We start from the raw sequence: 13,756 nt of genomic DNA, 5'->3' as shown, positions 1-13,756 counted from the left end.
AACTTGAAAACTTGAATAAGCCGAGTAAGAAGGAGGAAGAACTCTACGTTTGCCAACTGTGAACCAACACAATCCCTTGGACCTGAAAGAGTGTCAAAACGATTCTTACACAGTTATTATCCACAAAATAAGGAAGGCAATGGATAAGGATCTTTATACACTGAATCATATTTAAATACACTGGATCTTATTTAAATACATTTATAACTTCACTCATAAAACAGACATTTTACGTTATACCTGCTTACTTATCGGTGCAAAGTACATAATTTTGGCAACGCAATGCATCGTACTTTACGAAGAAAAGTGCTGAAAGATTCTTTATTTCATTGCACAAACCAATGGTTATTTTATCAACAGTTACTGACATTGTCGTTTAATGCTGCACTAGCCTAGCAGGAATAGCATTCTTTAAGTACTAACGGACTAGATTGGCATGGGAATTTGCAGGTTTATTTTCAACGTAGTAGCAATGCAACTTGTTAGTTACCTGTTGAAAAGGGTATTATACGTTCGATGTTCCTAAAATTTCCAGAATCGTCCAGAAATCGACAGGGATCGAACTTCTCAGGCTGGTTCCAATTATTCCCACCCATCGTCACAGCCGAAAAATTGGCTATTACCATGGTTCCCTTAGGAATGCTGTATCCGTAAATTTCAACATCATCTGAAACAGTGTGGGGTAATCCTAAGGGACCGATGCATGCTCTGCGGTAAACTTCCATGATCATGGCCTCGATGTAAGGCAATTTCTTCCTATCACTATACGATGGTGCATCGTCTAATCCGATGTTATCTTTGATTTCGTTGAAACATCTCTCCTGAACATCTTGGTTTCGACACAAGAAAAGTAAGGCCCACAATAGACTTATTGCTGTGGTATGAGTGCCAGCATTGAAGAGGTTGAAAACAGTCCATGGGAGATGTTCTGGATCCCCCAGGAAATGTTGATGGCTGTGTCCACCCTCAGACTTACTCTCTCGATATTCTTTCTCTCGTCTTACATATGCGCAGATGAACGATTCGGGTAATGGTTCGTTTTCCCTTGCTTGACGAACCTTCCTGACTTATCTTTTTACGTAGTCTAAGATCTTGTCTATATGATGACGCATTTCCTTTCTGAACGGCATTGGTGCATACCATAATATGGGGCTAAACGTTAGAAGTGCAGAGCTTTTTAGGTTAGTCATTATTTTATGGTTTGACAGAAGCAAATCTTTGAAATCTTGGTCTTCGTAATCGAAACGTCTACCAAATAGCATACTGCACATTATATTGGATACAGCATTCGTAAGAACATGACTCACGTCAGTGGGTACACCGTTCAGCTGTCGCAGGGCATTGATGAGATATTCACTTTCCTCGTAGATTCGTTGCTCTATGGAGTTTCTTGCCATTCCAAGATCTTGGAGGATTTTGATTGACAAATTACGGATATTTTTCCAGTCAGGCCACGGAGAGTTGAGAAGACCTTTAAATGATAGGAAACAAAAGAAAAGGTTATTCTTAGAATTGCAAAATTTGAGACACAATTAAAGCCGTTTTGCCCCGAATATACAGTGTCCAGTTTGAAAACAAAGTGACTTGAACTAATAAGTAACTGTTAGGCTGCTATCATTGCATTCGAAACGTTGCCTAGTACATGCTACACTGTCTAAACTGAAATTTGGTTGACAATTCTTTAGCTTGGCCCCATGACAGTACTTTGATGTAAGAAAGATTTCCATTCGGTCGCTTATGAATCCGATTATCCTATTTGGAAACGTACTTATAGAAGCTTTACATCTAATCAAACTGCCACAGCCATAAGAATTCGCGTCAGGATTGTTGTAAGGTTAGGGTTCATCATAATTTGTTTTAAAAAAGGATGGAAGGCTTGGGTGCGTATTTCTTCTTAGCATATGGACGAATACAATGTACCTTTCCTGTTGCTGAGCCGGGCGTTAACGCTGTAATAGGGCCTTGCAGAAAATATAGAGGCATGCTTGACATAGGCGTCCTTGATAACCTTTTGGCTGTGCAGTACCACCACCAGTTCAGTTCCAAGCCTTACGCTGAATAGGTCGCCGTAAACTTTGGCCCAGTCGTTGAAGGTCTTTTCAGGTGTCTTGCCGAGATGAAATAAACACCCAACAAAAGGCAGGCCCCATGGTCCTGGGGGAAGTCGATTGTGTTGACATAGAAATCTGACAGTGAACGCAACAGTCAAACTGAAGACAAAAAAGGTGATTATATTGACAAATGTGTCAGAGGTGTCCATTATTAAATTTCGAATGACAACATGGACTGTGCAAAAGTCAAACAGGTTGCGTTGCTCAAGAATGATTATTCTAGGCGCCTAGGGCTCCAGATATGTGAAGTTAATGATACGTGTAACTTTTGACCTAAAACTGGGACGCCCGGTTCAGCAAATATGCAATCTGGCAGCAGTCCCAGATCGTTTTTTATTTTGTCATCCAGACTAGTCGCCAATTGCGTCATTTTGCAATGTGAACTGCTCCGAAATCACATACTTTTGCAGTCTTGTACTAGTCCAGGATTGATGTTCAAGATCGAATGTTTTCTTGCCATCTTTAAGGAGTCAAATCAACAGTTTTTAGTCCCCACGGACACCGTCGCGGGGAACTTATAGGTTTGGTCATGTCCTTTAGTCCGTCCGTGCATCCGTGCGTCCTTTCAGGCAGATATCTCAGAGATGCCTGGAGTGATTTCATTCAAACTTGGTACAATGATTACTTCATATGTAATATATATGCACGTCGATTTGTTTTGTGATATGAGCCAATATGGTCACCCTTTGGCCATTTTGTTACGATTTTTTCATGTATGGAGCCATAACTCAGGCACATCTCAACTGATTTTATTCACAGTTGGTACAAGGACATTGACCTATGTCATGCATATGCACATTGATTTGTTTTGTGACACGATCCAGTATGGCCGCCATTCAGCCATTTTGCTATGAGTTTTCATGTACGGAGCCATAACTCAGGCACATCTGAACCGATTGTATTCAAAGTTGGTACAAGGACATTGACCTATGTCATGCATATGCACATTGATTTGTTTTGTGATACGATCCAATATGGCTGCGTGGCAGCCATTTTGTTATGATTTTTAATGTACTGAGCCATAACTCAGACACATCTGAACAGATTTTATTCAAAGTTGGTACAAGGACATTGACCTATGTCATGCATATGCACATATGCACATTTTGTGATGAGTTTTTATGTCCGGAGCCATAACTTGGATATGTATCAAATGATTTTTTTCAAAGTTGTACAAGAACATCGACCTATGTCATAAATATGCATGTCTATTTGTTTCACAGTCAATACAGTATGGCTGCCTCCTGGCCATCTTGTTCCGATTTTTCCATGTACAGAGCCATAACTCAGACATAGTTCTGTTGTCGGCTGTTGTAACGGTTGATAACTTCAGCTAGGGAATTAGCTCGGTGAGAGGTAACACAGGATGCTACTAGGCAGACACGTCGTAAGTTGAAGCGGATGGTGTTTATTGCAAACGCTGTCCGACCAAAAAAGCTTGACCGACCAGAAAGTCATCATGCATTTACATCTCAAAACCTCTCATTAAATAGACAATTTTTAGGGCGTAACATGAACATGTAAAATACATTACAGGAAGTAACTCTACATTGGCTAAAAAGTATCAAAGGTACTTGATTGGATAAAAGATGAAAATCCAAATACTTGATTGGAAGGAAGTTTCTAAGATATTCAGAATTATTCTGCTGAGTTGGCATCCCAACCAACGCTTTTTAATATTTATAATGTTCTTTTGACAAATGCCGACTTCTAAAAATAATAGTTACTACCGTTGCATGGTCAAGATTTGTGGAGCCAGAATTTGATTATGTATGTATGAGCCATTGTTTCATGCCAAAGTCAATTAAATGATGACCACTGTGATGTAACCATATCGGTGTCACACTTCATTGTTTTAGCTTAATTGTCCATTCGAGTACCAGTATCAATGTCAATGTCAGTAAACATCTTTTGTTCGTATTTATATGACCGGTAGTGGCATTGTATATTAAAGGTCTGGTGAAATGCCCATGTTGCAAAATCACAAAAATACAGTTGATGGTCTAAAAACAGTTGCATTCATTTCTTTTTTCGTTTAGCGCGCGTGATTATGAAATATGGCAAAAGAAAAATGCAATGTGGGCGTGTCCCCCGAGCCTCTCCAGTCGACTTTTGTCGACTTTTTTCGGCTTTCCGAAGTTTGCCCGACGTCGTATCTCATAACGGGAAGTGAAGTATTTCACACCTCCATAAGCTCCCCACGGGGGGTAACTTCTAGGGTTTCCGCTTACATGATCAGGACAGTGTCCTCCTTCACTTTGGGAAGACGTTCTTTTGGTGGCTGTGACAGCGGCAAGAACATGAACGGCTCAACTGTAAACTTTTTCAAGTTCCAGTCAAGTGTGGAGTGTTTGAACCATAATGTGCTTGTCTTGGCTGGTTCGTACGATCGGCCACGGTCCCTCGGCTGAGCCTGCCTCGCTACTTGCTACACAGAAGGTTGGGATCGCAATGCAAGTCAACTGCATGAACACCAACACTGAACGTTGTGACTGCCATTAAAATGCACTAGTCTACAACACGGAACGTCGTGACAGCAATGCAAATCGACAGTAAAAAACGTAAATGGGACCGTGACCGCAATGCAAATCGACAGTAAAAACGTAAATGGGACCGTGATTAAAAATGCACTACAACTACGACACGGAAGGTTGGAACCACGATGCAAATCAGCTGCATGAACAGCAAACACTGAACGTTGAGACTAGCATTAAAAACGAACAACAACACGGAACGTAGAGATCATGATACAAATCATGGAGGTAGAGTCCTCCATGATACAAATCGACAGCAACACGGAACGCGTCGTTGGGACGGCAATTACTGAGGCTAAATTGAAGAACAACGGGGAATACCGGACCACGAGGAACGCGATGCAACTCGACCACAACATGGAATGTTTAAGACCGTGATTAAAATGCACAACACAGAACATCTAGACCGCAATCAGTGTAAATCAACTATAACACCGAACCTTGTTGCCTCGATTAAAATGCGTATGTCTGCTATGTACAGCAAAAGTTTCAATTCTCGCGAGCGAGCGTTCCTATGCCCGCTGTACACTGGACAAAATGACGTCAAATTTATCACAAGGGCTCGATTGCGTGTGTGTAAGTTTCAATTCTCGCGAGAGCCATTTATGCATGCTGTACACTAGACTAGATGACGTCAAATCTCTCGCGAGACTTGGCTCGATTGCAAATACGTACGACGCGACGGAAAGAACGCAATAATACGGAAGTAGACACAGTTTTTGCGAATCGCCGAGAGAGAGCGCAGATTATACAAAAGACTAAAAACCCACGTTTTTTCTTTATTTACCATATTTTTTAACAAAAATCAGTTTCGCCACTGTGGCGAATTAGGATCGATTTTTTTTCGCCACTTCGGATTTCGATTCGCATCGGCGAACGTGGCGAATGGGCAGCGCGAAGCCTGTTTTCTTAGCGGATACCGGGCAGAGATAAGGCGGCGTTGGACCGCTATTCGATGTAAATGAACACACTGTGACGTCACAGACGGCCGACCTTGACTCCCGCTGAGGGCGTGACCTGAGTGTCGCAAAATGACCCCATGAAAGCCGCGCATAGAAATATCAAAAAAATTAACACTTGCGCGTACTTTCAGGTTGCAATTTTGTTGCGAGTGTAATAGTATTGACCTCCTGGAAGATATTCTGTCACACGACCGGGACCATTTCACCAGACCTTTAATTAACACATTGGCAACGATACTTGAGTTAATAAAAGAACTACCGGTAATAATACTTCAGTAATACTTTTACTTTAAAAATTACAATCGTAACAGTTCCACCAGTATCATTCAAAGTTGGTACAAGGACATTGACCTATGTCATACATATGTACATCAGTTTGTTTCTCGGCATGTAGCAATATCATGTCAATTATTGAATTTTCGTAATTAGGCTGATATGTCGAGAAATACTGCATCAAAATTCATGAAACCTGGTACAGATGTTAAGCTCACATTGCTTTAACAGTGCAAAAGACATTTATCAGTGTCATTTAATTAATTTGAAATCGCATATGTGATGAACTTTCCTAATTAGAGGGATATATCCACAAATACTGCGTTAAATTTGATGAAACTTTGTACAGATTTGGCTTTCCTCTCGCCCGCGCCCATAAATAAACGTTAATGGTCAGCGCGGAGTCTGTTATTTCCATTATATTATCAACGAACCCCGAAAAACTGTCAAAATTTACAAATATTTCCCGTGCGAACGACAACGGGGCCCCAGAACCTGTCAGTGAGTAGTGCGCGCGCTGCAAAAAATTTGCAAATCCGGAGATTTTTTGAAAAAAAAGCGTCTAACCTTGGCCCACAAATGCTCCATTTTATTTTGTGGTTGATTATGATCTTTGTACAAATCACAATTTTCGTTTTAGCCGTAAAGTTACTATGTTTACGATATTATTCATATTCACGGGCATGAAAACAAACCATTACTGTGTATTTGTGGGCAGTCACGTGGTTCAGCTCGACCAATTAAAACGCGATGGACAGGGCATGGTAATATAATGGCCTTTATTGTATTCCCTTGTGGCCCAATCCTGTCAAGATTTTTGAACCTACTGTAATCTGCCTCAGCGAGCAGGATTATACACACACATACACGGACAAAACTATTGAGATTACATAAGTCATTTGAAACCACAGGACGACCTAGACTCTCTCACAGCTCTTCGTTCGCCACGCAGGTCTATCTTCAATCATATGGTGATGTGCCCTCAACGGTCTTTTTAGCCAGATCATCATTCAATAGTTCCGAATACCTGACGAAGACGCCATTCAATCTCTTTAGGGATATTCAGGTTTGAAAAATTCAACAGATGAACCTTGTATCACCTGACTGATAAACTTATAAGAAGTCTGACTGCAAGTTACTGAAACCTGGAGTCAAAAATACGAACCATATAATTAACACGGTTCCCTGTCTCCCTTCTGGGAATAGTCAGCAGGAGGACTTCGGGATGCAGAAACAGAGGCTCAAAATATTCAAAGATAACACCGTTTATTTCTCATGTTCGCAAAGACACCTATATACTATCAGCACAATGGTTATATACATAAAATTACCATCTCATCATTAGTGTCGATCCACAGTAATGACGTATATCTCGGCAAGCTTCATATCAAAGTCAAACGCCATATTGTTGACACATGAATCCTCGTACTGTGTTTTATTCCCTTGCCAAAAATAACATATGTATTCATATGTATACAGGCTGTTTTAAAGGTTGAAAAAACTTCATTCTGCCAAAAATATTAAAGACTTGAGACTGCGCCTGCCTAAGCTGTTCATGGAGTACGCGTCTCGACTATGAACGATTTACTCAAACTTTCTAACAAGGGGTAGACCAAACAGCTAATGTAAAAATTTGAGAGTCCAGATATTTGTCCCCGAGACGCATTCTACCTTGATAACAGTCAGTTAAGTAAATATCCAGACCTATAATTCTGTCTCTATACCTTAATTATTTGCTATATAAAGTGAAGTGAAATTTGTGGTGTAATTTTATGCTCAGAATACAAAATCCGATCAATTTTCAACTGTTTTAAAAGAACAGTAAGATCAGGCTTATGCAAGCGACCGATTAGCTCTATACGTCGATGTCGGGTTCGGCTTTTGGCTACGCCGCTCTCTCTAAACGACCGTATAGGTTCTAGGCATTACAAAGTGACATTAACGCCTCTGATGGCGCCACAAGTACAAATAAGTAAACACTACGAATTCCTCACTGTAATTACCGGAATTTATATCAAATTCTCAAAGCATACAACCTTTTCAGAAAAAATGCTGTTATTCATAAGGAGTGACTCTAACAAAAGATATTATTTCGTTCATCATCTGCCTGATTGGTTTAAAAGCAATGTAAAACTATCCACCTATACATAATATGTAATAGTAAAGAAGACAATTATACCTGTGAACAAACTAGTTAAGGAATACATATACAATAGTTATTACATGCCAACTCTCTTTACAGCCCATGGATACTAATACAGCTTCCAGTCTGTTGCCCTCAACGTCATTATTGTGCACTCAACGGTTTGCCTGGAGTCTGGATGGACTGTGTTGCAATGAAAGTAAGCCTCTTTGTCTACGCCTGCTCTGAAAGTCAGGACAAGAGAGGGTTACACTGATTGTCAAATAATGGGCTCACGAATAATAGCTTGTTTCAATAACACCAAACTTGAATAAAATACAAATTGTAGTCACCTATGAGAGCTAAACTTGGTGGATATTAACCCTACACCTATTTTTCCAGCGCGTACTTCAGATATTATGTGTTTCTGAAGTGACCGACTTAAACCTTTTCGTAAATCTTCCTTGTTGAAACCATCAACCATGGTCTCACCAAATCAAGATAAAAATCAAGGGTCATCAAGCAAAGTTTAGGAGTAGCAAAACAAATTACTTAACATTTACACCACGACTTTTAAAATGAATCCACACAAGTGATAGATCAGAAAAGAATTCAAAAAAATTGAGAGTTCGGATATCTACCCTCGAGGCGCATTCTACCCTTTATGAAAGATAATTAAAACAATTTTGCATGACTTGTGTATATTGTAGAGGTCAGCTGGGATGATAATACTGTGTTGTCGACACTGGACTTTGCCATGGTATAGTTGACTGTCTTCATCTGCCTCTCCAAAGGTTTCCTATACGCGTATCGCGGCAATGACTTTGAAATCATCTGGTGACTTTATCAAGCCAGGATTACCCTCTAAAGATGGAACGACTTCATTGTCCGGTAATTGGAACTTGAAAACTTGAATAAGGCGAGTTAGAAAGAGGAAGAACTCTACGTTTGCCAACTGTGAACCAACACAATCCCTTGGACCTGAAAGAGTGTCATACACGATTCTGACATTTCTTTTTATCGACAAAGTAAGAAAGGGCATAGATGAGGCTCTTTGTAGACTGAATCATATATAAATGCATTTGTATCTTCACCTATTAAAAGACTTAGGCTTTTCACGATATACCTCTTTATTTATCGGCATCTCAAGTGTTCAGTTGGGATATAGCAACTCTTTTATTTACTCTTGTCTCAGCCGAGATATACATACCATCGCTTTCCTGCCATCTACATCTAATCCAATGACAAACAGTTAACAAAAGACGAGAAAACTAAAATGAAGCCAATTTCTTATAGTCTGTTAGAACTTAATCAGCTGTAACTTTATGAAGCGCTTATCTTTAGAATACAATTCTGTCCGATCCGCAAATCATGCAGATATGCCTGGTAAAAAACTAGCCAAAACTGTATGAGTGTAATATGTATTGTTAGCGTTGGCAACTAAATTCTGCTGTATTCTATTTGTTGTTTCAAAATACATACTTTTGGCAAGTTAATGCATTGCACTTTACGAGAACGAATGCAAAGAGATTTTTTATTTCATTGAACAAAATAGTGGCATTGCTATCAACATTTTAATGTCATTGTCGTTTAATGGTGCACTTTCCAAGTAGGAAATACACTCTGTAAGTATAAAATGACTATATAGGCATGAAATATTTGCAGGTTGATTCAAAATAGTAGCTACATTTGATCATGACGATAGCAATTCAACTAGTTAGTTACCTGTTGAAAAAGGTATTATTCGCTCGATGTTCCTATACTTCCCAGCATCGTCCAGGAATCGACACGGATCGAACTTCTCAGGTTGGTGCCAATTATTCTGATCCATTGTTACAGCCCCAATATTAGTTATTACCATGGTTCCTTTAGGAATGGTGTACCCGTAAATTTCAACATCATCTCAAACAGCGTGGAGCAATCCTAAGGGACCGATACATGCTCTGCCATGAACTTCCATGACCGTGGCCTCGATGTACGGCAGCTTCTTTCTGTCACTATACTATGGTACATTGTCTAATCCGATGTTATCTTTGATTTCATTGAAACATCTTTACTGAACATCTTGGTTGAGACACAGGAAAAGTAATACCCATGATAGGCTGATTGCTGTGGTATGAGTGCCAGCAGTGAAGAGGTTAACGACAGTCCACTGGAGATGTTCTGGATCCTCTAGGAAATGTTGGACACTTTCCTTACCCTCGGACTTACTTTTTCGGTATTCGTCCTCTCGTCTTATGTATGCACTGATAAACGATTCAGGTAAAGGTTCGTTTTTCGTTGAGTGACGAAACTTGCTGATTTCCCTCTTTGCGTAGTCTATAATCTTCTCAAAATGGTGACGTAATTCCCTTTTGAACGGCATTGGTGCATACCATAATATGGGAATAAATGTCAGAAGTGCAGAAGCTTGAAGTTTGGTCATTACCATGTGGTTTGACAGAAGCAAATCTTTGAAATCTTTGTCATCGTAATCAAACCGTCGACCAAATACCATACTGCACATTATATTGGATACAGCATTCATAAGAACATGACTCACGTCAGTTGGTACACCGTTCAGCTGTCGTAGGGCATTGAGGAGATATTCACTTTCCTCGTAGATTCGTTGCTCTGTGGAGTGTCTTGCCATTCCAAGATCTTGGAGGATTTTGATTGACAAAGAACGGATATATTTTTGCAGTTAGGCCAGGGGGTATCGATAAGGCCTGTGAATTATCAGAACCATATATAAAGGCAATATTGAAAATGCTATGCTGTATACATTGTCCAGCCTAGAAACAAGTTTGCTCGAATTAAAAACGAAAACAGTTTTACATTATATACTATCATGACCTTAGAGTATATAGCCATTTGAAGTACAGCTGCAGCACCATATTGATTATTCAGTTTGGCTTGTCTTAGAAGTTCGTTCAGTTTTGTTTATTTCACTGACTTAATGTAATTATCCATTCAATATGTAAGGTTGCCGTCTTCTAATGTGTCGATCTTTATGAAACACTCGAGAAACAATTCTTACTACAAAAGAGGCCAAATAGTGGAGGAAGCTTGAATGTTATGTTTGTCTTCTAATAAAATGCAAATCGACAGGCTGTTTGATCAAATATTTAACACAGATCACACAGGGTGTTCAATGCTAATTTCTTTGGAGACAATGACAAAAATGGCTGCTTCATAACATAAAGGTTATATATACGCTGTTATTTACTGATAAGAGTACTAAATGTGTTCAATAATTGCTATTTACCTTTCATGTGGCTGAGTCGGGCGGTGACAGTGTTTGAGGGTCTGGCAGAAAATTTGGAGGAATGCTTGACATAGGCATCCTTGATAGCCTTTTGGCTGTTCAATATCACCACCAGTTCCGTTCCCAACCGTACGCTGAATAGGTCACCGTAAACTTTGGCCCAGTTGTTGTTATGTAGGTCATTTACCCCACACTCATCATGACCTGAGTTCAATTAGTCTAGAACATTCTCAAGGTCACTGCCCTTGATGACCTAACAACCTTGAATTCAATTAGTCATGTTTGGAATGTTCTGGAAAGTTGATTAGTTGTGTAAGGGAGATAATTTTAGAACAGTAATTAGCATGTCAATAAAAGTTCTAGATTGTTCTTATATGCCTTTATAAAAGGGACGTGCTCAGCTTCCAGTCAGACTTTTGGGATCGTGTCTCTTGTGTGTTACTAAACTCCAGCAGTAGTCATTCTCAAGACCTTTCAAGACCTTCACTGCCAACGCTGGATTATACTGTGGACTTTGTGCAGTTTCAAGCCTGCAAGCCAAAGGACTGTTCATTCATCCGACTGACTGTTACAACTCTGAGACTGGAGCTTTGCCGTCCCAGCTGAGATAAGTAGTCTGTACACTTTTAAAGCTTGTACTCTGTCCCTAACTTAGCAATTAGTTTTGTTTTCGTAATAAATTTTGTTTAAACGGAAACTGCTGAGTTCACCCTTTTGTTCGTTTTCTCTGCACGTAACAAATTGGGGGCTTGTCCGGGATACGAATATTTTGAGCCGTTTGAGACAACATTTTGACAGCCTTTTCAAAACTACTGTATACTGTGAACTCAGCGAAATTCAATCATGGCGGAATTCAAGCCAGACGAATTTATGGATGACCTTGATCAGGACACATTTAATTCCCTCAGAAAAGACAACCTCATAGCACTGGCAAATTTCCTTAAAGTAGACGTCAAAAGATCTATGCGCAAGCGAGAAATACAGTTCAAGATTGCAAAACATTTAGTTAATTCTGGCCATTTTGAGGAGTCTGCCTAAAAGATTATGAGCCTGAGTCTTCCTCTGAACTCAGAAAATTAGAATTAGAATTGCGGACAAATTTGGAGATTAAGAAACTAGAATTACAAATGGAAGAAAGACAGAAAGAAAAAGAATTACAAATGGAAAAAGAGAGACAGGCATTAGAAAAAGAAAAAATACGAATGCAGTTAGAAATGGAAGAAAGACAGAAAGAAAAAGAAAGGCAGGAAAGATTAGAAATGGAAGAAAGACAGAGAGAAAAAGAATTGCGATTAGAAGAACAGCGATTACAGGTAGAAATAAAACGTTTAGAGCTTGGACAGTCAGGAAAATTCTTCCCTTCAGACAAGTTTGACATCACTAAGCATTTCAGGTTAGTTCCCCCTTTCCAAGAAAAGGATGTTGATAAATATTTCCTTCATTTTGAGAAAATTGCTCAGAGTCTGAACTGGCCTAAGGAGTCCTGGTCTATGCTTTTGCAGAGTGCTTTGGTGGGTAAAGCCAGAGAAATTTACATTCAGTTGTCAGTAGAGCAGGCTTCAGATTATGATTCTGTGAAGGAATTAATTCTCAAGGGCTATGAGTTGGTGCCTGAAGCTTACCGTCAGAAATTTAGGGATTGTGAGAAGGTGAAGGATCAAACTTATGTTGAATTTGCTCGAACAAAAGAACAACTGTTTGATCGTTGGTGCTCTTCTGAAAAGGTCAGTCAGAATTATGACAAATTACGACAGCTTGTTTGATTGAAGAATTTAAGAGGTGCATTCGGAGTGACATCAAGACGTTTATCAATGAACAAAGGCAGATACATTAGAGGTTGCTGCACGTTTGGCCGATGATTATTCATTGACCCACAAATCTTCATTTCTCAGCAAACCATCCCAGTCCTTTTCATACAGAACAATGCAGGTAAATTTAACTCCTCCTTTTCATCCAAGAATTTTTCAAAGGAGAGTAGGAAATCAAATGACAACAGTTCACAAAATTCAAGTAACACTCCCACATCATCAGATCCCAAGTCTCAATCTCCTTCTGACAGACAGTTCGGTACACTTTCTTGTAATTATTGTAAGAAAGACGGCCATTTAATGTCAGATTGTTTCAATTGAAAAGAAAACGTGAAGGTCAAAGTAGTCAAAGTGGATCTAAGCCCACCGGCTTATTTTCTTCATCAACTCGATTAGAGTCTAATAATGTGTGCAACACATTTTCTGAGGTTAAACCCCTCTTATCCCCAATTAATGAGGTCAAGGTCAATTCTTCTCAAGATAGCATTATGGGTATTTTCGAACCATTTATTCATGATGGTTTTATATCACTTTCTAGTGATTTCTCTTTCGCTACCCCTGTCAAAATTTTAAGAGATACCGGGCTTCCCAGTCTCTTTTGTTGGCAGATACCCTGCCGTTTTCTGAAAAGTCATTTTCAGGTTCTAAAGTTCTTATTAAGGGGGTAGATTGCAATGACTTTATTCCTGTTCCTCTCCA

At 39.5% G+C, this 13,756-nt stretch overlaps 1 protein-coding gene across 1 annotated transcript; it reads right to left on the bottom strand.

Moving 5' to 3' along the window:
* Positions 1–10,055: 10,055 nt before the first annotated feature.
* Positions 10,056–10,634, bottom strand: LOC139143000 (cytochrome P450 2U1-like). Its single transcript, XM_070713192.1, has one exon. It carries the CDS (start codon positions 10,632–10,634, stop codon positions 10,056–10,058), a length of 579 nt encoding a protein of 192 aa, XP_070569293.1.
* Between the last annotated feature and the right edge of the window lie 3,122 nt (positions 10,635–13,756).

The sequence above is a fragment of the Ptychodera flava genome, chromosome 10, assembly GCF_041260155.1.
Source record: "Ptychodera flava strain L36383 chromosome 10, AS_Pfla_20210202, whole genome shotgun sequence".
Taxonomy (NCBI): Eukaryota; Metazoa; Hemichordata; class Enteropneusta; family Ptychoderidae; genus Ptychodera; species Ptychodera flava.
The sequence above is the reverse complement of the archived record's forward strand: the minus strand, read 5'-3'. Positions and strand labels throughout refer to the sequence as shown.